At 42.6% G+C, this 25,569-nt stretch overlaps 1 protein-coding gene across 1 annotated transcript in view; it reads right to left on the reverse strand.

The window, feature by feature from the left end:
• Cpo (carboxypeptidase O) overlaps positions 1–24,167 on the reverse strand; it is a 120,061-nt gene extending 95,894 nt beyond the window's left edge. The window contains 2 exon segments of the mRNA XM_005372426.2: positions 19,273–19,355; positions 24,124–24,167. Of these exon segments, the coding sequence (XP_005372483.2) occupies positions 19,273–19,355; positions 24,124–24,167 (127 nt within the window).
• Between the last annotated feature and the right edge of the window lie 1,402 nt (positions 24,168–25,569).

A 25,569-nucleotide genomic window follows, 5' to 3' on the forward strand; every position in this document is an offset into this window, starting at 1 on the left:
GTGTATCTGTGTGTGTATGTGTCTGTGTGTGTGTCTGTGTGTGTGTCTGTGTGTGTGTCTGTGTGTGTCTGTGTATGTGTCTGTGGGTGTGTCTGTGTGTGTGTCTGTGTGTGTCTGTGTATGTGTCTGTGTGTGTGTCTGTGTGTATGTCTGTGTGTATGTCTCTGTGTATGTCTGTGTGTGTCTGTGTCTGTGTGTCTGTGTGTGTGTCTGTGTGTGTGTATCTGTGTGTGTGTGTTTTATTAGCATTTCACAGCATAGCTGCTCCACATTTTCTAACGGAGTTCCTAACATGAAATTTCTATATTGTCTGTTTTCTTTCTCTTCTAGAAATGACAGAAAGACAGTGTGTTGACTAAAAGGGTCAGTGCCCTTTCTAAGTTGGTCTTCCTCACAGCTGGACCGCAGAGGCTCTGTGAACTGCCTGAACTATTTCCTCAACTAGCACACATGCTTCTTTCCCAGAATCACTTGACATCTTACACTGGTTATTAGTTGTGGTTATATACTTAATATTATATTAACAATTATTATCCAAAGTTATTTTTAAATGTGTTTTATGTGGTATGTATGTAGTGTGTATGCACATCTGCATTGCAGGAGTGCACATGTGTGTGCAGATGAGTGTGGATGTGAGGTCAACGCATGTGGAGGCCTGAAATTGGTTTTGGGCACCTTCCTCAACTGCTATCTACTTTTATTATAGGGGAAGGGTCTCTTACCTAACCCAGAGCTTGCCGGTGCCAGCTAGTTTAGCTGGCCAGCTTGCCCTTGGGAGCGGTCCCCAGCCTTCACTATCTGAATATGAAGAATGCAGGTAGACACCATACCCTTCCCGGTTTTACGCTTCTTGTGACTTTTATAGCAAGATTTTGATCCCCTAAACCATCTTCTTCATCCCTCAAATCTCTACACTTCAATTTTTGTGTTTATTCTTGTTTTTAAGAACCAGTCTTAGCATTCTTAAATAGAAAATATGTAGAGGCAGTTTCCAGACCTATTGCCAAGATGCCCTCTTAGACGAGCGTGCGAAGTTCTATTCTCAGGAAGAGACCAGAGTGTGAACACTGACAAGGTCCGCCACTGCTTCATCTTTATTAAGAATATGAATCTGTTCACACATGTGCTTTAGAAATATTTCTATTTCCTACTCTTTCTTTTTATTTTGACTAGCTTGTTTTTTACAGTTTGATATCTCTAGAATTGGGCATAAATTTCATTTCTGGCTTCTTGGGTCAAAAAAAGAGAGAGTCCTCTGAACTTTGAGTAACATGAGGGTGGAAACTTGGGCTGTTGTCCTCCTCCTCCTCATTTTTCTTCAGAATGCATGCTTGTCAAGCACAACCAGCAGACACTGATAGAATTACTGATCAAGTGAATGAATGACTGAATGAGTGAATGAACTGTACATGACAGCTACAAGAATGGGCTCCCAGATGAGCCCTGTGACAGCCGTCATGATACAGCTGGAGGCCTGCCCAGTCTTCCACTTATTTTAGGAAAAGAGAAAACACCCAGGCTGCGGTTCCAGTTCTGGTGGAACTCATTACCAGAACCTCCTTCCTGCCAGGATGTTTTTCTTCTCTGGACACCAAGTACACAGGCTAGGCAATTGACAATGCATCAGAGAAGCCCAGCCTGAGCGAGCATCAAACAGATGATGTGATTTTAAACCTGTGCTGCATAGACAAGGCAAGGAAACACAGTTCTGGGAAGGAGCAAATGTCTAAACAACCGAGAGACGAGCTATGGCACATGGGCTTCTGTCCCTGCCCTTTAGGACTGGAAAGTTTTCAGGCCTTTCAGATGTTAGAGGAGCGTGGTAGGTAAGTGATGGTGGGTATTGCCAGGCAGGGGGCCCAGACCTTGTCTAAAACGGGTGCTTACCCATTGGCAGTGAGAACATGGGCTTGAAGGTTATGTAAAATCTGATTGGATGTCAGTTTAGTCTTTAAACATCAGCTATATGTCAAACAAAAGGCTAGACCTGGCCCAGGGGAATAGGCTGCAACCAGAAAGCTAAACACTCACAGAAAGTAAAGAAACCAACATACAAAGGAGGCCAGGTGTGATGTGAAAGCATCCTGGGGGAAGAGGGCTTTCTGGTGGCAGAGTGACCAACACAGAGGTCACCAGCCCTGTTTCAAATACGCTGAAAGGACCATGCATACACGTGGCTTCTCTAAAAGCCGCCCACCAACAAAGAATTTGTGCATAGGGTACAGGCAGCCACGTGCAGCATGCCAGGAGGGGAATGTGTGATCTAATCTGAGTGGCTGTCTAATCCAGAGGTGGATTCAGTAAGACATTAGGGCCCACTGGGGAAGGCAACAGGCTCAGGTCTCCTCAGAGCGGGCCCTCTGGAGTGCTGCAGGCTGGGGAAGGCAACAGGCTCAGGTCTCCACAGAGCGGGCCTTCTGAAGAGCTGCAGGTCAGCACTGCTCTTCCACGCTGTCGCCCTATGAGATCACTTAGCATGCCACCGATCTGGAACGCACTAACAGGTGTGGTGATAAAGCCCCAAATCGGAAGCTGTGTGCCGCACATTGCACAGCCTTCCCTGGCAGACTCCCATGTTGCCACTTTCCAAGCACTGTCTGTGCTCTTTCTCTTCAAACGGTGACTAGTGTATGGTATGCTATTTTTTTTTCCTGTTTGGAAATGCTCCAGCTGAAATGCCTGGTTGCTATGACAACTATCAGGTAGCACCGTCTTTTTGCCTGCAGCTGAGACTGCCAGCAAGAAAGCCAATGCACTAGTATATGTATTGTTTCTTCCTGGAGTAATCTTTTAAGCCATAGCCTATAGTGTTCCCATAATACGTTCGATCAGAAGCTTGAGTAGTTTATTGAATTTAATGCACTTTGGCTCTCCTTTGACTGAATGATGCATTCAGTAGCAGGCCTCTATTCTGAGTTTTCTCCTTTGCAATGAAAGGTCCAAGACTTACTCTGGTGCCCGTTTTGTGATTTCTACAATTCTATGAGGGGAAATGGATTTGTACACATAAACACTCTGTCATTTCAATCTCACCCTCGTTGAAGAATAATTTATCTTATTTAGACAGGTCCTAGGTGGGCCATTTGCCAAATATCTGATGTCAAGTTAGTGTATGTCAGCAGGTAAGAGCTAATTCGCTGATGTGTCTAGCGAACACTGTCAGTTCAGGCTGCTGGGTTCAAGCCAACAGTGGCTGTCTATGCAGAGCTCTTCAACATGCCTTCTTCACCTATGTCCTGACGGAGGCCATGTGCCTCTCAGCCTCCAGACACAAGGAGAAGGAAAGTAAGGAGAAGGCTGAAGTGGATCACATGCAGAAAAAGAGTGACCCAGGAGAGCACAAAGGAAGGCTCTCTTGGGTCAATAAAGATCAGGGAAAATTGAGACTTTAGTGAAGCTTGTTGTATATGTGTGCCAGGATCTCCATGTGGCTGAAAGGGAAGTGGATAAACTCCTCTGTGCCTGTGTTTCTTCCAGCATGAAGCCATTAGGGCAGGACTGAACCGTGTAAGTGATGGCTGGGTATGCAATACAATCTTAATGGCATTTCCCCTAATAATTTATTGATATTTACAGCTACCAGAGAATTATAAAATATTTAAGACCAGGCTTTCTTTGACTGGATTTTAGCTGGGTGCCCCTCCTGTTTTGACTCTGAACATCAGACTACAGACACATGCTCTGATCCGCTGTCCAAGCAGGGCCCTTCTCATTCATTTACTATTAACAGCTTGTGAGTGCCCACGAATTCATCATCTTCTCTTTATAGTTTGAGATATTTTAAATGTTATGAAACATACACAGATGAAGGCAATGGGTTGTTCCTTTCAAAGTAGTTTCAAATTTGGCAGGGAAATCTGCCAATTGCCCCCAAAACATGCCCGTGACTTTGTCTATACCCCAAAAGCAGTGAATATAATCTTATTTAGAAAATGAATCTTTGCAGGTGTGACCAAATCAAGGCACCTATCCCAGAAAAACCTGAATGGACTCTAAATGCCACCCCATACATCCTCTGGAAGGGAAAGAGCGACAGGACCCACAAAACCACAAGAAGAGAGACAGTGGTGCAGCCACATCCAAGAAATTCCAAGGAATTCTTCCCCAAGCTGGAGGAGCCAAAAACTCTTCCTCACTGTACCAAAGAGAATGCCACTCTGTTGCATCATGACTCCAAGCTTCTGGCTTCCTGCTGGAAGAGAATGAAGTCCTCTAATTTTAAAATATCAATGTGATATTTATCTGGCGCAGTCCCAGGGGTCTGATGTATAGGATGATATGACATGATTGGCACCAGGATACGAATGATGTGACTAGTTGCTATAGCAGCCCCTATAGCAACTAGTATTTATTCAATGCCCCTTTGCCTGGCATTTTACTTAAACGTATTCTTTTAAATATGTAAAGGATACCGTCAAGCATTTACTGCAACTACCACCATTTTATAAGTGGGGTAACAGAGACTCAGTGTGCTAGAAAGTTGTTCCAAAGTCATGTACCCATTAGCAACAATTAAAATAGCCAAGAACCAAGTACCTAAAGATCATATACTACTTTCTATCTTTTCTCTAAAGGGAAAGAAGAGAGAGAGCTCTAAGTACTATCCATGTATACTAAATCAAAAGTTTTCTTTCTAGATTTCTAATTAGAAAATTGAATTGATGTCTTTAAATACTCCATGTCTTTGATTTGTTTGGTACTCTTAACCACACTTCATCTGTTTGATAAGAAAACTATGTCTACCTAACACAAAAATGTCTACAACATCTTCAGGAAGCATGAAGAACAGCAGCTTATGGTGTGCTACTCTTTGCAACATATAGTGGTATATTATTTGTGTTTTAATAAATAAAGTTTGCCTGAAAATTAGAGGGCAAAGCAGCCATACTAGTCAGCCATACAGGCCAGGCAGTGGTGGCACACACCTTTAGTCCCAGGACTCAGAAGACAGAGTCAGGCGGATCTCTGTGAGTTCAAGGCCACCCTGAGCTATGTAAGAGTGACTCTGTCAAAAAGAGAAACAGAGATCACACAAAGGTGATCCCAGTACTTGGGATCCCATGCTTTGAATCCCAGCACTAGGGAGGTGGAGACAGTAGTGATATGGCTGGGCAGAGAGAGGAATATAAAGGGGAAGAGACAGCTCAGTGGAGGGTGGAGTCGGAGGTGGGGGGAAAGCACTGCAGGATCTCTTGCCCCTCTATTTGGCTGAGCCTTGGTAGAGGTGAGCTCTCTCTAGCAGCTCAGCTGCTTTGCTTTTCTGATTTTCAGACTGAATCCCAGTTTCTGTCTCTGGGTTTTCATTACTCATTCTACAGCACCCTATAGTCACACAGGGCAAGGGAGGACAATTTGTGAATCCAAACCAGATTATAGAGAACATAGGAATTCCAGCTGAGGCTTTGGGGCCTGCTCCTGTAAGAGAAACTTGTAGCAGTAACTTTTAAAAAATCTGGATAGGCTAATACCTACAAGAGGTTGATGACCCTTGCTTGGGTTGGGATAACAATAGATTACAGGTATTTGAAAAAGAACTGGGTAGCATGGAACCGGAAGCAGGTGAGTTTGACCTCTCATGGGCAGTGCCTAGCAGAGAGAGAAAAGAAAGAGATGGAGCAGGGTTGGGAAGGGAGAGTGGGTAGCTGATAGCCAAGAGACGCTTTTACCTTGAGGAATGTCTGCTGGGTTGGGGTGAAAAATAAAAGCCAGTGATGTTGGAGTCCAGGAGGAAGCAGATCCTCTCCTTAGATTTGAAAACAAATGAATTAACCTCAGTTCAGTAATTCTCTAAAAATGTCTTGGGGTATCTCAAGGTTTTTTGCAGAGACCGAAGTCTAATTTCAGAGAAATTAATGCTTTGACGGTTTCTGTTCTTCTGTTCTTGCATGAATCAACACTTCTATTGAAAGCGATATCACTAACTTCGTGTTGGAGGGGAGTATGTTTCCTTCTCAGGCAGGCCCAGTCCCTGGCTTCCTGGCACCTAAACTTTGCTTCATGGGTGTGAGCGGGAGGTCTGGGTGGTGTCTCTGACCTCAGGGGCTATACTTAGGTTTGTTTCCTGGTCTGAGTGTGCAGCTAACACTGTGTTTTCCCAGGATGGCAGTGCACAGCACATAGCTCAGAAGCTGACAGCTTACACACAGGGCATTGTCACGTTGTCAAGACCATGTTTCAGGAAGCCATGTGATTAGGATAGAAGCTAGGAGACAGTGAATTTGGCTTTCTGGTTCATTTTATTGGCCCACCATCTACAAAAGCAGTTCAGCATCTCCAAAGCCAGTCTCCATTTATAAAATGAACATATTAATATTTATTTTATTAAAGATATTGTGGTGAATAAATAAGTTAGTATATGTAGGCCTAACAGCTCTGTCTTAATACATCTGTATGAAATTAGAAAATATTATGCTTTTCTATGAAAAAATAAAACTGAAATCACCATTAAAAGTATCTGAAGAGGTTTGTACTTTTTAAAAAACCTTTCTAATTTTTCAAAATTGATATCAATTTTTTAAAAGATTTTATTTATTTTTATGTTTATGGGTGTTTTGCCTGCATGTATGTGTGTGTATCTATTATGTGCTTATCAAAGGAGACCAGAAGAATGTTCCAACTTCCTTAGAACTGGAGTTACAGATGGTTATGGGTTGCCACGTAGATGCTGGGAATCAAGCTCAGTTCCTTCCAACCACCGAGTCATCTCTCCAGACCAACATCTATCTTATTTCTTCTATGCTTTCCAGAATTTCAAGAGTTAATTAGTTACATATCAACAAATTTAGCATTACTCCTCAGAACTGAAAAAGTATCTCTTTTCTATTCTGAATAACAGAGAACTTTACAAATGTCCTTGTAAAAACACAGTAGCATGGAACTCAGGAAGGTTCCTCCTTCTTTTCTCTCTAGCTGGTTGCAGTTCTTCAAGGTGCAGACAACTAAAGCTTCACACATTCTCTCTCCCAGATGATGTGAGACAAACGGGAAGGATAGCAAATAAGATCTGAGATCTCAGAATGCATGTCTTCAAGTTCACACTGCCTCTGAGTGCCAGTCCACAGCATCACTTCTACAGTATTGAAGATATGAACACGAAAATATGGCAGTTAGATATAATACTGGAGGCCCAGAAACCCCATGGGATTCCACTTGATCAAATATGGTCCATGTTGAAACTTTCAAAATTAGAAATGGGTTTGAATATATTGAAACTCTTTTCATCCATGCTGATAAAAAATAAATGAACTTAGTACTAGATCATGGCTATAGTCAAAGAATTTCAGCAGATATGTGTTTCTAACCACCATTTCTTACACATGGAGTTTGAAAATTGGCTCAGTGTTCATAAGACTGAGTTTATTAACAACAAGGTTCCTGAGAGATTGGACCTCAAGGTCCATGGGCAGAGGCAGGTATTCAATGAGAGTGCATTATTTTCAGATAATATTACTTTTAAGCTGCATCGGTGGATTTAGCAAAATGTTTAGCAGCACAGATTGGGAAGGGCATTCTAGAGAGCCCAATTTTAGTGAACATGCAGTTCTTTCCCTTTAGGAATTTCATTTCTTCTGCTCTGGATAGAAGTTGAGGTGGTCACACCACAATTCAATAGAAAGGTAAACTCTTGGGTAATAGGCTTGAAAACTTAATCTACTGAAAAAAATTACAGATCACCCCGCTGGTTATTTAATCTAGATTGTGCCAAAGTAGTTATTTAGGTAGACTCTTGTTCATGGATTCTCATTGGTTTGCTTAGTAGGTATACAAGATACAAGCCAGAGGGCTCACAGACAGAAGGCTGCAAGGAAATAAACCCATAAGACAGCAAGGAGATGCCGGCGCTGGAATAGAGACACGGCTGTCTAAATGGGGATTGGGAAGATGTTAGGACTTTGACTCCTTTAATTTAGACTTGGAAGCATCTTGAAAGTTTTTGAATGAAAAGGCTCTGAGGTGGTTCTCACCCCTATCTGACTCTACCTAGTCTAGACAAGTGCTCAAGCTAGGTATTGTTTTCCTGAGCTTTCACACTGGGGGGTCATATTCATTCAAACCCTTTGAGACATGATGGGAAAGATTCCGGCTCAAAGTGACCTGATTTTTAAAAGAGACTTTATAGATTTCCAAAGCTGAGAACAGTATGCCAGCACCAGGCACATTGGATGGGGGAGCTAAAGATGTCAGCGGGAGGACTTCTCTGATCTGCAACAGTTACCTCTGCTCTGACCACCTTCTCCCTCTGTGACAACAAGGTTTGCTCCTTGCATCCCGGATTTCTACATCCTGAAAATTCCAAGCACAGCAACAATAATGAAAATTATATTTCACCATAATTTAAAAATAAGGCTCCAGAATTGTGTTTCATGGATTGCTTTTTTGTGGTTTCAACCCCATCTTCCAAACACATAGTGTGTAATGGTGAACACGGAAAATGCTCTTCTGTGAAACATGAGATACAGCCAGAACAAAGACTGTAGGGGAGGGGGAAGTTCTAAAGGAAAGCCAAATATCAACTACAGAAGAGGGGTTGAAGGAGACCCCCAAAATGGATGGCCACTAGAGTGTAGGGACTGTTGACTCCTAGGAGGATCCTAACACTTCCATAGCTGAGACAAACTCTTGGAACCTTTACCTTATTAGATAAAAAAAATTATTTCTTGGAATCTTTTCCTTATTAGATAAGAAGATTATTAACAAAAATGACTTGCAATTTTCTCAAGTGTCGTAACTAATGCAAAAATAAATTCATAGTCTCTTAACTTGCAATCCCAATTTCTGCCTCATTTCAAGGGTTCTAATTCCCGCTATTACAAGGGACTCAGGAGAAAAGGATTCAGCTCTGTGAAGGTTATCTCTCCAGGCAAGTATCATAATGAAAACCATTTCTTTGTTCCTTCTGGAGATGCTCGTAGGACCCTCTGATAACCTCTAGTAGCCAAGTCAGGACAGAGGTGGATTATTTGACTTGTTTCTGAGCATGTCACACACAGCACCTGTCCACAGTCTAGATGAACATGCTTTGAGTTCTCAGTTTGGATGTCTAAGAACACACTCATGGTTGCCATAGCAACTGCCTAGAGGTGACTCCTTATGTGTGGCAATGAGGATACTGTTTCTTTCTCTTGGTCCCTGGGGTAGGAGAGAGGAAGAGTGCAGGCTTGGGTGGTTTTCTTTCTCAAGTTTTTTAGATAATAATGTGAAGCCAATGTTAGGATCCCTCGCATAACCCTTTCAAGTTTATTAAGACAGGTTTGACTGAGTTCAAATAGTTCGTTCAATTCCACATATCTCCATTTCACTGCAGAAAGCCCCGTAGTATATTCCTGGTATCTATTTAAAATTGCGATATTATTATGACTTTTATTCCCCTCTCAAAGGACTCTGTCCACTCTGGCACATCAGCTTCCAAGCTGCGAACTCATGAATATTCTTAATTAGAACTGTGTTTTTCTGATCTTTCCAATTCAGCTAAGTTGGAACTTAATTACAGCAAGGGACCAGGAACATCTGCCAGGTCTACCAGCTACGATCCGCACTTCCGGGCGTGCCCTGTGAGTTGCCAGCAAAGCTGTACATCACGGTGATTGCTGATGCTCTGTGGAGATAGCGAGAAGGAGGAAGCAGGGCCAACAGCAACCTCTCAATTAAGTTTTCCGAAAAGCTCAGATGATTAACTGGCTACAGGCAGAGTTTACTCTTCGATCGAAAACAGGAGCAGCGACATAAAGCAGGCACACCTGCCATCCCAGTGATTCAGGCACGGTGAAGAGAAACAGTCCATCTTCTTACATTAGCAGGCTGTCCAGCGTTTGGCAGCTCACTTCCAAATGATCCTAGTTTCCTTCCTTCATTAGTGCGAGGCTCAAGATAAGTTCTATTCAATTTCGTATTATTGACTTGATTTATGTCAAAACATTATACTTGTTAGGACCCAGGCATTGATAATCGCCAAGAAACTGAGACTGAATATTTGAAACATAGTCCTTGAAAACTGAGAATATGTTTTGGATGGGGAATTCCACCTTATTTTTTTGATGTTATAGTATATATTTTTTTAATTTAAATGTTTGTAATTGAAAACAATGTGTAGGCTTTTTGTAAAAAACACCGGAGATTTTATCCAGGAAATGTGCAGTATGCATTTTTACCAGTCAGTAGGCACCACGGGGAACAGAAGAGCCACTGCTCTTGTGATGTTTGTAAATTAGTGGGAGAAAAGGAAGAGTTCCTTCATAATCACTGGGAAGTCTGAGATAGCAGATGATATGAGTTTGAAGTAAAGAGACTTTGGACCTGGCAGGGCCAAGGCAAGAGCCCCAACAGGGCCTTTTTATTGTATAAGCAAAGACTGGGAACGCAGGAGTTTGAGGTGACTCACGACAAGCAATAATATGAGAAAGAGGTCATTTTTTTCACATTATCACATTTAATACTTAACCCTGGAAGGTTATTCTCAATGTATACTGGCTCATAAGGCCCGGGGTAACTTCCTGAGCCTAGCTCGACTTTGGAGACCTGTCTTTGGCCATGACTTCCGCATATGAGTGACTCAGCACAGACTCTGCTAACGTGGCAGGATGTTATTGGCCCTTATTCCTTACTCCACCTCACCACATCCCAACTCTCCTACCCCCATCACAACCCTATGTAAGGTCCTGCCTAATACAATTAAAGGAGATCCTGCATCAACAGGCTCTGGACTCAGTGTGTGTGTGTTTCTCCCTGGTGGCCAAAGGGGAGGTCTGAGTCTCCCCATCCTGCTCAGCCCCAGGGAAAGTCTGGCAGATTTGGCTCTGCCCCTGCCCTTTCTGCCAGAGAACCTGGCAAATGTATAGATAAACAGCTACAGTTCAGAAGCGCGAAATTTCTCAGAGACACCCAGCCACAACCGTCTTGGCATTCAGTTCAGAAAATAATGACCAGAACCCTTCAGCTCATCTGTAAGAAGGCCTGGGACATGCAGCCAGAATGCAGTCTATCGAAGCAAGATTGAGTAAGATGGAACTGCCATGCCCCATGGACAGTTCATGCATGTCGGTCATTTATCACCTATACCTCATCCAGTGAACTGCTGGGACAACACCACATCCCTGAGTCCTAAAAGCACCCTTACCCCAGTCTTTCTTACCTTTACGTCCTCCCATTTCCTGACACACCCAAGCTCCTTCATTCTGTCCACCTGTGTCAATATGCGGTCCAAGTCCATTCCAGGGGCCGTGGAATATTCGCTACAAACACATTGTAAGTTTGATAACTTTACTAACGGTTAATGGAAGCCAAGAAAGAGCACAGTGGTTGGTGCCTCCTGTCTTCATGTGGGCCCAGGTCTCCACTGTTACTTTTGTTTGTCTACTCTCTTCTGGCTCAGAGAAGAAGCTGCCTAACTGCCTCCTGCAGGGTGGCCCCACCCACTACAGTCCTCCCTCAACACTTTGTTGATATTATGTCTCCTAAACAAATGTCGGGTCCTCTTTAGGAGGCTTTTTCTAGGAGAGATGGTCAGCCCCCTGAGACTCTAGGCTAGTGCTCTGTCTAGCATGTGCTAATCAGGGCCTTGCCAGATGTTGGCAGCAGGGAAGAACAAAGACAGAGGACTTTAAAACGTACAGAATAGGGAGAAGAACCTTCCCTCTTCCCTCCCTTACTTATTACTTCCTTTTTTTCTTATTTGTGCTTGTGAATGGTTTTGTTTTATTTTTAACACAGGATCTCATTCTATAGCCCAAGTTATCCCTGAACTCACAGCATTTCTCCTGCCTCAGCCTTTCTGAATGCTAAGATGAGAAGAGGAGGAATATTTCTATTTTCTAGATCACTTTGTGCCTCGAATGAACCATGAGCCTTGTGATGTGTCTGTGTGTGCATGCGTGTGTATGTGTGTATGTTGTGTGTATATGTATATATGTATGTGTGTATATGTATGCATGTATGTATGTATATGTACACACACACACACACACACACACACACACACACACACACTCTTCCTGGCTAGCAAGCTTTAGTCCTAGCTCAGCTTTGAACTCAGACTATGCTATCTTCATGTATATAAGGGAATATCTGCAGGTGGCTTCAGAGAAGATCTGCCCTGACTTGCTCTACACTTTAATTAGAAAAGTTTTCCCATGCCAGCAGATTTTCCTTAAAAGTCATGTTTTAGTTTCCAGGCCCTTAAACCTTTGTTTCCCCCCAGCTCACTGTGACAGCGTGGATTAGTTAGGGCTTGTATTGTCTCTGATCCACCAACCAGCAGAGATCACTGACGCAGCAAGGGTGTGGGAGGCGGGAGGCAGGTCATTTGTCTTTTCAGCGGGCACACAAATGATCCTTTCCTGCCATATGTTCTGAGGAATCCTCTTCTCTCCCTTCAGGTGTCTGACCCCCTATGGAACAGAGGAATTGATCAAAGGAGAAGCTGGAGCGGGACTGACAGGAAACCACTATTTTCCAGTGAATCGGATCTTCAGAAAGAATTAAAAGTAAGATACTGATCTCTAACTTGGGTCCTGAGTCTCTTGCCTCATATGAACATGAGCCATGCCTCTTTGGTGTCCTGGCCACTGGTGTCTTTTTCAAACATGTGCCTTGAGGAATTCTACAAGGGGAAAGACACCTTTTTTTTCCTTCTGTTGCTGAACTTAGAGATAGAAATGGAACCTATTAATCAAAGGATGGTAATTTGAAATAAAGCTGCCTATGTCTATTTCTAAAGAATTATGACTTGCAAGGTTCGTGTGAGGTGAAGGAGAACAAGAAGAAATAGACATCAAGTTGAGATGCGGTGCCAAACATCTGGAAGAGAAAATGAGAGCATTATGGGAAAACAGATGGAGGGAAGCTTGGCCAGATCAAATTAAAGGCAACACTGCTCGGTATCTGATTACCTAAGAGAGTTTGACTTAAAAGGAAAGTATCTATAAATCCTGTACTTTAAATAACCTCTTGACATGAGAACACTTTAAAAAATTGGAGCTCTTATCGGGCCTTGAGATTTACTTTGAAGGTTTTAATTGACTCATTACTGGGTGCATTGTTGCTTTTTTTACTATTAGAAACAAGCCTCTAATTGATAACCAAAAGGCTTGTAAAGGCCCACACTAAAAATTATTTCCATGTTATTTTAATTAGCCTACTTAAATTCCATTTGAAAAGTGAGGGTCTCAGTGAAGCATTTGTGTATGCGAATTAAACATCTCTGTCAAGAGAGTCTGGTGGGCTTCTTTGAGAGTGAGCTTTTTTTATGGAAAAAAAAGGATCATTTGGTGTATGTAAACATTTAAAGGGTTTCATCAGGCTGGGCAGTGGTGGCGCACACCTTAATCGCAACACTTGGGAGGCACAGGCAGGAGGATTTCTGTGAGTTTGAAGCCAGTCTGGTCTACAAAGTGAGTTTTAGGATAGCTAAAACTGTTAAACATAGAAACCCTGACTCAAAAAACACAAAATGAAATAAAACAAAATAAAATAGAAATTAATAATAATGTTGAGCTATCAGGACTGGAGAAATGACTCAGTTTAATAGCACTTTCTTGTGTTCTGGTGGTTCTGAATTCAGTTCCCAGAACCTATATGCGATAGCTCACAAGTGCCTGGAACTCTCACCAGGGAATCTGACACCCTCTTCTAGCCTTTGCGGGCACGTGCACACAAAACACACACACACACACACACACACACACACACACACATAGACACATATGCATAAAGATAAAACACATCCACATAAATAAGAATAAATTTAAAAATTAAAAAGAATATATACTATCAAAAATGAGTTTATAGAGGCATTTACACGTTTACATTTAAATCCTCTTGCAATTCACAGAATCCATGCAGCTTACAGCGTCTAAAATCAGAACATATAGGTATTACAGAGGCCTCAAGATGGTCCTGCTGATGTGGAACACACACATTGCTGCGTCGCCTGCCTCTTGAAGAGTGAATCCCATGCTGTCTGCCTTCTCCGGCCACCCTTTATTAAAGAGCTCAGCTCTGAACCTGCAAGCTGGGAGAAGCCAGCTCAAGCACCGTCCAGAGGTCTTCTGAGAGCCTAGTCAGCTTTTGTCCAGGCACCTTTCCTTCTTCTGCACTCGTGGCTTTGCTGTCTCTCACCGCTAGTAGCTAGCCTCTTCTTCTCACGCTGTGTACAACCATTTTTCTCATCATTTTTTTCCGGAAACTTTTTTTTTTCTCATCTCTTCAAACTTCACTGCGGATAAAGAGCCAATGTGCATAACAGACTGCCTTAATGAACAAGAAGGACTAGCACCTCGTGAAATAATAAAGACAGCGCAGTGTTCTAAACTTCAAGTCCTCCTGCCGCTCCGGAAAAACCTTACTGGGATTTCCTTGCCTGCATCCTGGCTGGCTAACATGTTGTTGGACATACTGTCCCTATCAAGAGCCCCATTTTCCAACTCTTCTTGGCACTCAGGACCTCCATGCGCTCCCCAACTGTCAGGGAAACTACACCATCACAAACCACCAAGTTCATCACATGGCTGCCTTCTCTGTCTTTACCCTTTCTGAGGAGAGTGTCAGGTGGGTTGCGGGGAGATGGGGGGGGAGGGGAAACTGTGGTTGGTAGTAAAGTGGAAAGAAAGAAAGAAATAAAGAAAGAAAGAAAGAAAGGAAGGAAGGAAGAAAGGAAGAAAAGGAAAGAAAGGAAGAAAGAAAGAAGGAACCAAGAAAGAAAGAAAAAAGAAAAGAAGGAAGGAAGGAAGAAAAAGGAAGAAAAAGAAAGGAAGGAAAGAAGGAAGGAAGGAAGGAAGGAAGGAAGGAAGGAAGGAAGGAAAAATGTGGCCCCAAAAGGGTTATTTTTACTGAACAATATATTTTGCTGTTTTCTTTGATCTGTGTGTTTATTTTCTCTATGGTGTCCTCAGAATCTGAGATTCTTTCTTCTATCTCTTGTATTCTATTGATTATGCTTGTTTCTGTAGACTCTGCTCGTTGACCTAGATTTTCCATAACCAGCTGGTCCTCAGTTTGTGTTTTCTTCCTTGCCTTCATTTCAGTTTTTAATTCTTGAACTGTTTCCATTACCTGTTTGATCATTTTTTCTTGGTTTCCCAGGGTATCATGTACGTATTTACTCATTTCTTCAAACTTTTTGTTATACTTCTCATCCATTTCTATAAGGGCATTTTTTACATGTTGTTTAAGGGACTCTATTGCTTTCATAAAGTCAATTTTTCCCACTTCTTCTGTGTTAGGGTGTTCAAATACTTCTGTTGTAAGATCATTGGGTTCTGGTGTTTTCATGTTGCCTTTCAGGTTATTGGATGAATTCTTGCCTTGGCGCCTGCCCATCTCCTCCTATCGATCCTATCCAATGTTTCTTCTAAAACTGGATCAGGTTTCCCTACTGGCCAAGGGTTGCGCCTACCAATTGACCTCGCTCTGTTTCCTGGTTCCTGCCACAGGCCAAGAACCCTCTCCCCCCTCTGAAGGTCTTCAGGATCAGGACCAGACTCCCCTTTTGCCAGTGACCTTGCCAACAAGGGGCCTACCTCTTTGATCCAACCGCAGTCTGCTCTCGTTATTGCGTGCCCGTCCTGCCGCTTGCGTGTGCTGCCTTGCCGGTCCCCGTCTGCCACTGCGCCAGTCCCCCAAGGCCTATTCCTGATTGCTGCACCTCTCAGCCACGTGTGCACCGGGCGGGCCTCTCCGCCGTGTGTCCGCCACGTGTGCCTGAACAATATATTTTAAATGATAAATGCACATTGTGATTTGTTCCATAATAAATGAAAATGTGTTCAATTATCTTCACCAATTTTGCTAGGCTATGGAAATGTGGATCCAAGGTTTCTTTTGGTTCTAACTTTGACTCAGTGCACTATTCACCCTATTTGCTGGATGGTTAGTCATCTATGTACTGAATGACAAGTGCTGTGCTAGTATATGGGGCTGACATGAGGGAAAGACACCGTATCCCACAGCCGCTTTCATGGGCTGGTAAGGGGTGGCAAGTTGTAGAAGCTGAATCACAAGACCACACAGTAGATGGTGTTACTGAGACAGGCCAATGGAGGGTACGGGCTTGCCCCAGCGTATTAGGGGTGGTATACAGAAAGTGGCTTCTGAGATTCTTCTTCATTTACGAGTAAGAGATGATTTCATGGGAAGAGGACAGAGCAGGGAAACACAGCAAATGTACCAATGTGGGAAATGATTGGCAACAGCTCGCTCATCCATGAAGTCAATCCTAATGAGGAATTTAGAGAATGGAGCCATGTCCTGAACATTCTCATGATCAGTCTTGACAGGAAGTGGTTGAGACCCAGAAAGGACAGGAAGTGGTTGAGACCACCGCCATAAACGTGTAGAAGCAGGCTGGGTTAGCATGGCTCTACCTATACCTAGCCACCTCCACAGAGCAGGGCTCTGTTTACATATTGGGTGCTGATATCAGTTTACTTGAAGAACAGTAGAAAGTAAAGGCTTAAAATGATAATGATGAACATAACATCAGCATCAGTTAGAGGACTGGGAGACATGGGCACCAGGATCAGGTTTGTTTTGATGATTTGGGTAAGAGATGATGAAATCATGGAAGATGACGTGATGGATTGGAAGCTGAATGTATCCATTTTGTTACAAGGTTCTCAAGTGTACTTGAGGGCACTTTTTAAGGTAGTAACATCTTCCAGAGATCTAAGATCACATTGGCTATACGAAATGGCTAGTGCATAAAACCACATTTTCATCTCATTTAGACTGGTGCCAGTACCATAGCAGGAAAGTTGATCATGCCAACTAGAAAAAGACTAGGCCCGTAGGATTGTCTTCGTGCCCTGGATTTTTGTTAGTAGAATCCAGATGATAGCTGTTAATGGCACTTTGTGTTGAAAAAGCACACACACACACACACACACACACACACACACACACACACACACACACACACACACAAAGTATCCAAGATTTGTGATTCTACGAGTTTGGTAAGTCCTCTCACTCCAATGTAAGACTTTGCATGCACAGTGGGAAACCTGAGTGTTCCTATATATAGCATATGAGTCTTTCTGGTATTTTGTTTTGTTTTGTTGACACATAACAATTGCACATTTATGGAGGATAGTATGATAATTTCATATGTCTATATATTGTGTAATGATCAAATCTGGGAAATCAGCATATCCACCACATTGAATATTTATATTTTTTGTTGTAAAGATATTCCAAAGTTTCTGTTGTAGGTATCTGAAACACAGTGCATTGTTGCTGGCTATGCACACTCTACTTATCTTCTTACCTAGCTGCTACGTTTGCCCAGTGAGCAAATTCTCATCTGCTCCCCTCACTGCCCCTCTAGCCTGTGGCAGCAACGACTGTGGTAAAAATCTACTTCTGTGATATCTGTGCATGAATCAGACCATACAGTATTTATCTCTCTGTGCTTGGCTCGTCTTATGGAACGTGAGGTCCTCTGATACATGCATTACATTTTCTTTATCCGTTCATCAGTGAATATGGGATGTAGCTGTCTCTTCTGCAGGGCTGTTTCCTTACCTTTGAATATCTCACTACCCAGATGTAAAACTGATGGATTATATGGTAGCTCTAGTTTCCATTTTTGAGGAAAATTAGTATAGCAACAGTGTATAAAATTCCCTCTTTTCCATATTCTTATAAGTGTTTATTTTTTTACTTTGGTAACAATAATTCTGTGTGAGATAATTCACATTGTGGTTTTGTTTTGTATTTTTTCTTTTCTTTTTTTTAAATTGATTTTTATTGAGCTCTACATTTTTCTCTGCTCCCCTCCCTGTCTATCCCCTCCCCCAAGGTTCTCATGCTCCCAATTTACTCAGGAGATCTTGTCTTTTTCTACTTCCCATGTAGATTAGATTTATGTAAGTTTCTCTTGTATTTCTGTAATGGATAACATCATTAAACACTTGTGTGTGTGTGTGTGTGTGTGTGTGTGTGTGTGTGTGTGTGTGTGATCTGTATATAATATACGCACGTTAGTGTGAGGGTCTGTATACTTATGCCTACACATACAGAGGCCAGACCACGGCTTCTGGAATCCTCCTCTAGTGCTCTGGCTTGTTGCCTAGCGACAAGTTCTCTCAAGCTGGCCAGCAATATCTTTGGATCTGCCTGTCTTGGCCCTTCAATGCTGGGGTTACAGGCATGCACAACCATGACTGATTGTTTATGTAGGTGCTGGGGATTTGAGCTCAGTCCCTCATGTTTGTAAAGCAAATGCTCTTCCCTGATGAGCTACATGCACTCCCCATCCAGTTCATATCTCTTGGTCATTTTGTGTCTTAACTGGAGAAATATCTAGACATTTCTCTAGCCCATTTTAAAATTTCCTTATTTGGGATGTTTTTCTACAGATTTCTGAATTTCTTATAGATTCTGGAAACTAACCTTTTATCCAACATATTTCCTTTCATTTTGTAAATCGTCCGCTCTTTTGACTGCTTCCCTTACTGCACAGATTATTTTTGGTTTAAATCTTTCTATTTGCTTACTGTTTGTGCTTTTGAAGTTCCAGTTAAAGGTCTTTGCAGCTTTTCTCTGACGTTTTCCCTAACAATTCTACAGTCTCAGGCCTTACATTTAAGAATTTAATCCATTTTGAGTTGAATTTTATCTATGGTTAAAAAAAAAAAAAACCTGGGTTAAATTTCTTTCTTTTATACAAAGACACAGCTTTCCAGCATCTTTTATTTAGAGGCTTTCCCAATTGTATGGCATCGGATTCTTTGAGATGGCTGTAAATGCAGTGAAGCTGAATTGTCAGAATAACTTGAACAAAAAGTACAGATATGGAGGCTCCAGAGGACCTGATTTCAAGATACTTGATAAGCAAGATCATTGCAAACATCATGGTGTTGATATAAGTACAGACCCATAGGCCAATGAGGCAGAACAGACTCCCGCTAGTCTTGAAGCTCCTTGAGTTCACCCTATAAGGCCTTGTTCCTTTCTGTTTGCCCTGCCCCAAGTGGCTGCCTGGCACCTCTGACGTACTACTCCTGCCTTCCTTTGGTCTTCCTTCCTCTTTCCCATGCCCGTTCATCCCCAGCCATCTTCTCCGGACACAGCTGGTAAGACTTCAGAGTCCAGAAGTAAAAAAGGGAAAAACAACAGATACTAAACCACAAAATGTAAAATAAAATCAAAGGTTAACTCTTGTCTTCTGTAGGTTATGAAAAACAATGCTTATTTCCCATTTCTCTGGCACATTCTGAGATGTAAATAGTCATAGAAATACCAGCGGATAGAGAAACTTGTACATGCCGCTTCCTCTACCTCCTGAACTTGGATGACACTCTCTTCTCCGAAGAGGAGCAGAGCTGACGTGTTCTTTTTCATCATACTCGCTAGTGTCAACCCTAGTACAACAAAACACATGCAGTTAGACACTGAAGACCAGATTTTCTTTCTTAACGTGTCTTGTGCTTAGTAAATACGTCTGAAAATAGAACAAAAGACTCCAAAACCAGAGAGCCAGCATAAGAGGTTCTTGAAGAGGCAAACAACAGTTCTGGACCTTCTGGACATCCTTAGTGGTGGGCATACTGGCCTAAAAGGGAGGCTGAGTCACAAATATAGAAAGAAAGCAGCACTGAGAGGTGGTAGCTGATCTGGTTAACTCTAGATCTTTCTACGGGAAAGCTGTCTTAGTTTCACTTCCTATTGCTCTGATAAAGCCCCCTGACAACCGCGGCATAGGAGAGGGTTAACTTTTGTTCATAATTCCCGGTCCATAGTCCATTGTTATGCAGAAATCAAGGCAGCAGGAGCATGAACGCAGCAGCAGTTAGTCACAGCCACAGTCGAGCGCCGAGATCGATAAATTAATGCCTGCACCTGCTCAGTTCATTTTCTCCCTTTTGAATACAGTCCGGGACACAAACCTAGGGAGTGACGCCACCCACTTTCAGGCAGTGTCTTCCCAAATCCATTAACATAACAGGACAGTCTCTCCGTAGACACATCCACAGACCAACCTGGGCTAGACAGTCCCTCACTGAGACTCTAGAGTCTATGAAGCTGAATTAAAACCATCCCAGCTCAGAGTGGCCACTTCCTCTTCAGTCCATTCTGTTGTGTCCTGAGACCTTCTCATATTCTCTCTGAGTCTTCCCACTTCAATGGAAACCCAGTAACAATGTACTTTTCTCTGAGTTACCCCTAAAGTGACTAAGATCTGAAGGGTGTGGGATCCTATTTAAGTGTGAACTCTCCTCCTTCAGCATATTTGTTGAGTAAGTGCTGGTAAGTCACCTAACCTCATTGAGCCTCAGGGTCATAAACCTCAAATTCTTAGATTTGTGTACCTTATTTTTACCTGTGTTTACATCATGTCATTTGCTATCCTTAACTCTATAGAGCTAAGATCCCCTATAGCTTCACTTGATAAGGAAGAGACAAAAGCCGGGAGGGAATCACCCATGCTGAGGCATGTCACCAGAGGCAAAGCTGAGTACATTGGCTAAGTTCTCTCTCTGAAGGAGGAAAAGGCCAGGCCACAGCTGTAACCAGGACCTTGTGGTCTGCTTCCAAAGTCCTGCAGTAACCATGGTACTCAGCTGCTTCTGCACATCTGTGTGTTGAGGTTGCACGCTGCAGTTAGAATTCAAACAGGCGCACAAAATCCATATGGTGGAGCCCCACCATGCTGTAGGTGGGGACAGTTATTAAGAGTATCCCCTTATATTTCATTATTTATCTACTAGTCACTTAGGTGTTTGTTTTATTGATTCTGAATTGGTCCTATCATCCTAGTATATTGTAGTGTCCCCAAGAAAAGAGGCCGAGCTCTCTGTCTAATTTCCCACAGCTCATATTGGAAACCATGTGCCAATGGATATGGATCACAGATAATTCGAAACCACAGCAGTGTCTGCCACTGTGTTTTCCTTTTTTAATCCCAAAGAATCGGCATTATGGCAGAGTGTGTGTTTATACACAGCCCTGTCGTCTATCTTCAAAGATGCATCATATGTGCAGGTTTGAAGCTCATGCACGTCCCTGATGCTGCCACAAACCAGAGATTTCAAGGAAGAGAATGAATAACCGGAACAAAGGAGCTGACGAAAAACGTAGAGGGGAGGAAAGGAAGAGACGGGGAGGGGGGGAGGAAGGAAGAAGGGAAGGAGGAAAAGAGGGGGGATTTCAGGCCCTTTTCATATGCCTTTAAGGTTTAAAATCCAAGCATTCTTAAAACACACTGTGACATTCTTCCAGTGACATTTCTAGTGTGTCCGAATCCCTAACTTCTGAGGTTATCGCAGCTCGTGTCGACCACGGTGTGAAAAGACTCTCTAATCCTTCTTTAAATGAGGTAAAAATCAAGAGTCTCTAAGAGTCAGAGTTACACGTTAGGAACAGGGACGTGAGTCCTCTACGAAATTGACAAGGAGGTTTCTATTTTTGGTCTCCAGTCTGTTTCTGCATCAATGAGGGAAAGCGGGCCAGAACACACAAAATTGTTGAGGGCGTCTATAATATCTGTGGAGGGTACACAAAAGGTGCTGTGTATCAGACGGAGGAGAAGATTGGAAACAAAAGGAACGTCTGCAGGCAGAGGACTTAACATTCATATATGCACTCGTTCAGCAAATGTTTGCCCAGTGCCTACTTGAGGCAGGGCCCGGCCCAGGGTGATCGTACCGAGGTATAAATATTAAAGAGGCCCAGCTCCTGCCCTCACCCCGCAGTCAAGTGCTAGAGACGAGACATGTACATATTTATTATTTAGTAGTGTTGTACAAACTTTTGAGCTGGGCGTCTGTGGGCTAAAAGGCTACATTAGTCATGTAGCATGCTACAGAGAATGCTGGCCCAGGTCCCCCTGGCCTGGGCATTATCAGTCAGTTCGTGGAATCAGCTCTCCATCTTCCCATAAACTAACTGTGTGCTGGCCTCAGATTTGAACTCTGGGGCTCAAGTTCTCTCACCTTCAGAGGACAATGGCTCCCTGAATACCCTGAAAACCTTGTATTCCATGGCAGATTTCAACAATCGTAACACTGTCCAGGTGATTGACAGCCAAGGTTCTAGGGGCCCAGGCAAAGGTTTGCTTCTCAATAGTGCCTTTGGGTTCTGTGACAAAGGACCCCCCTGAAACTGTCCACCATAACATGTCAGTAGATGGTTCTCCAAAGCAATGTTGTAAAATGCTCAGAATTCTCGGAGGACAAACGGTGTCGCCACGACCACTTTGTTTTCAGAGTTTACGCTAGCGTCCAAGGTGCCAGTCAGGCTGACAATTCTTGATTCTTCTTTTGTCTTGGGTGATGCAAAATTAACTGCTCTGTTGTCCTGGTTCTTGTTTCCATTGTGGCACCGATATATACATGAGATTGGCCACTTTAAAGTCTAAGCACGCGACTGCCTGGATTAAGTCCCTTCACCTGCTGCTCATCCCATCATCCATCCCCAGGACATTTTCATCTTCCCAAGGTGAGGCCCTGCTCCTAGCAAACCATTCACTCCCGAACCTCCTTCTCCTTCACCACTCTACTTCCTGTCTCTATGGATTTCTCTACACTAGGCTCAGTATCGCACGTAAGCAAATTCATTCTATATTCTTTTTCTTCAATGCCTTATTTATCCAAGGTACAGCATGCTTCAGAATTCCATCCTTTTTGAGAGCTGAATCATATACCACTGCTTGTACGTACTGCATTTTGCTTATACATTCATGTATTGATGGACATTTAGATATATTCCTGCCTATTCACTCTTACGAATAATTCGCTGGGAACATGGGCAGACAACTATTTGCTTCACTGTCTCATTTGTAATATAATACTTGGAAACTATTGAAGTCACATTTGTAAAAATAGTCTCTTGCTCCTCGGAGGGAATAAGAATGATGGAGTATATATTGATGAAGTAATTTCCTTTTAATTCTATCATTATGGTGTGAATATTGGAAAGACTCTTGGTTTTGCTGTCATGGAATGTTCTTTATGACTCTCATTTGTGTGACCTGCAAACTAAGACTGGGTATCAGACATTTCAGTGACTGAAAAGGAATCCTAAGAGCCATGCGTCATGATTTATGAAAATTATGTTTATAAGTAATTTCTGAACTTAAATTTATTGAAGCACAGCATGCTTATTAATTTTTACATTATCTATGACAGTCTTCAAGAAACAAAGAAAGAGCTGAATACCTGTGCCAAAGACCACATGGCCCTCAAACCCTTAAAAATACTAATAATCTGGCTATTTTGAAAACAAACCAAAACAAAGAAGTTAACAGCTGACACAAATCTTTAATCTGCTCTTACTTTTTTCATCTACATTTGAGAAAGCCAACGCTCGGAACACTGTCATGTCAAGCCAGACCTAAGAGTGGCCAAAAGCAAACTGGCCATTGCCCCACAATGAGCGTCGATATGTGTCCCATTGTGACCTTGGGACTCAGGCCAGCAGCTTAGTAAAGCACTGGTGATATGTTGTGGAGTGTTAGTTGAATTACATTCGTTTATGCTGTGGAACATTGTTTAATGATGCAGAGATGTGTTGTATTCTTTATGCTGCATTTGTTTAACTCTGTTACTTGCCTGTCTGAAACATTGGATTGGTCTAAGGAAGAGCTGAACAGTCAACAACAGGGAGGAGAAAGGATAGGAAGGGCTGCCAGGCGGGGAGAATAAATAGGAGAAGAAGAGGGAGAAACAAGAAAAGGAGAAGGAAAGGAGGACACCAGGAACCAGCAATCCAGTCACACGGTCAGCACTTTAATCCCAGCCCTCGGGAGACAGACAGGAGGATCTCTGTGAGTTCAAGACCAGCTTGGTCTACAAGAACTAGTTCCAGGACAGGCTCCAAAGCTACACAGAGAAACCCTGTCTTGAAAAAACAAAAACAGACATATAGAATAAAGAAAGGTGAAAAGCCCAGAGGCAAAATGTAAAAGAAGAAAAAAAAAAACGGGTTAATTTATGTTAAAAAGCTAGCTGGAAGCAAGCCAAGCTAAGGCTTAAGTAAGAAAAATCTCCACACATTTACATTTATTTGGAATCTGGGTGGTGGACCCTCAACAAGAAAAAAAAAAAGCAAATACAGTGGTGGCTCACACCACACCATGCTTACTCCATGTTTGCCCGTCCTCTCTGCTGTACCTTGACACAGCAGGCTCACTTTGCGAGGGCCACCTTGGCCCTCATATCTTCACGTGCCGACATTGCCTGACATGCTGACCTTGCCTGGAATTGCTCAAGCATAATACCACATGATGAAATATTTCCCTACTTCTTTCAGGATAAAGCCCATGTCCTAAAACTCGGCTCAGCTGACTTCTGCTCTCCCCCTCTCCCCAAATTCATCTTCCCTCCACCACTGCCTTCCTCCGCACACTCCTTCTTTCCAATGGTCTCAAAAATTTCACAAGTACTTCTGGATTCCCTGCAGGGACTGGTCCTCTAGCAGAGACAAAGCATGTCGCCTTGTCCAGCCCCACCAGTCTGCCTGTCTTTCTCCCACCCTTTCTCCCTCCTCTATGTACGTGTGTGCACACATGTGTATGCATGTACAAGAGTGTGCACTCACACTCCCTACTTTAGGCAGAAGAAAGGACTCTGAGCAGTCTGCACTGCAGTCCTGATTCAGGCTGTCTATTTAACTTTTTGTCTTCCCTGCTGGAAATTAAAAAGAACGAGGAAGAAAAGGAAAGAAATGCGCCCAACTAAATAACAATCCTTTCCATGCTGCGCATCATGGTGTGTGATGTGACTTCTGCTCCTGCCTTACGGAACCATGACGCTGATGTCAAAGAGAACTGAAGACAAATGGGAGCAGAGGAGGAGATGAGGGTCCATTCGTTTCTTCTTTGTCTTTCACTCAATTCAGTAGCTCAAGGAACATTTATTAAGTGTCTACAGTGACATCAGAGATGATGAATAATAAAACCATTTTCTTGGTCTCTGGTAGTTGAGGGTCTAAGAAAAGCAACTCTGGACCTGAATTGAAAAGGGAGAGTGACCTACTAAGACAGTGCTCTTTAAACTTGGGGTCACGATTCCTGAATGAGTGTGAAATCAGTTTCATGAGCTACAACCAGCATTATTCACAAAAGAGGAGAAGAAGGAGGGAGAAAAAAAGAAAATATTCATGTGCACAGGGCACTTCCTGCTTTACGTGTCTTGTGTAGGCTCTGTGGGGGGGTACAATGGAATTTTCACTATGGATTATGATCAAACCATTTAAAAACACCACATTAAAACATCTGAATTTCATTTAAGAATATAGGGAAAATGTGTTTTTTTTAAGTTTTGCATCAAATACATGTTTAAAATAAAAATATGATATTCACAGATATTCTCAGGTCTTAATTTACAGAAACATGGGCTGATGCTATTTGTGTGATTTTAAACACAGCTTCATATTCTTTGTCATTGTTTCCATTAAAAGTCAGGATCTGCAGCCTCTTTCCTTGAATTTTACTGTTCTCTGTGGCTGCTTTCCCGAAGCAGTACTAAGGATATGATAAATGGAATTTTGAGCGTAGGTCATACTAAGACAGAGTTTCCATTCTGTCTGTGGAGGCTTCAGTGTCCATGCAAACTTAACTTCTCCACTCTCCAGGTG

The sequence above is a fragment of the Microtus ochrogaster genome, linkage group LG4, assembly GCF_000317375.1.
Source record: "Microtus ochrogaster isolate Prairie Vole_2 linkage group LG4, MicOch1.0, whole genome shotgun sequence".
In the NCBI taxonomy this organism is placed as follows: domain Eukaryota; kingdom Metazoa; phylum Chordata; class Mammalia; order Rodentia; family Cricetidae; genus Microtus; species Microtus ochrogaster.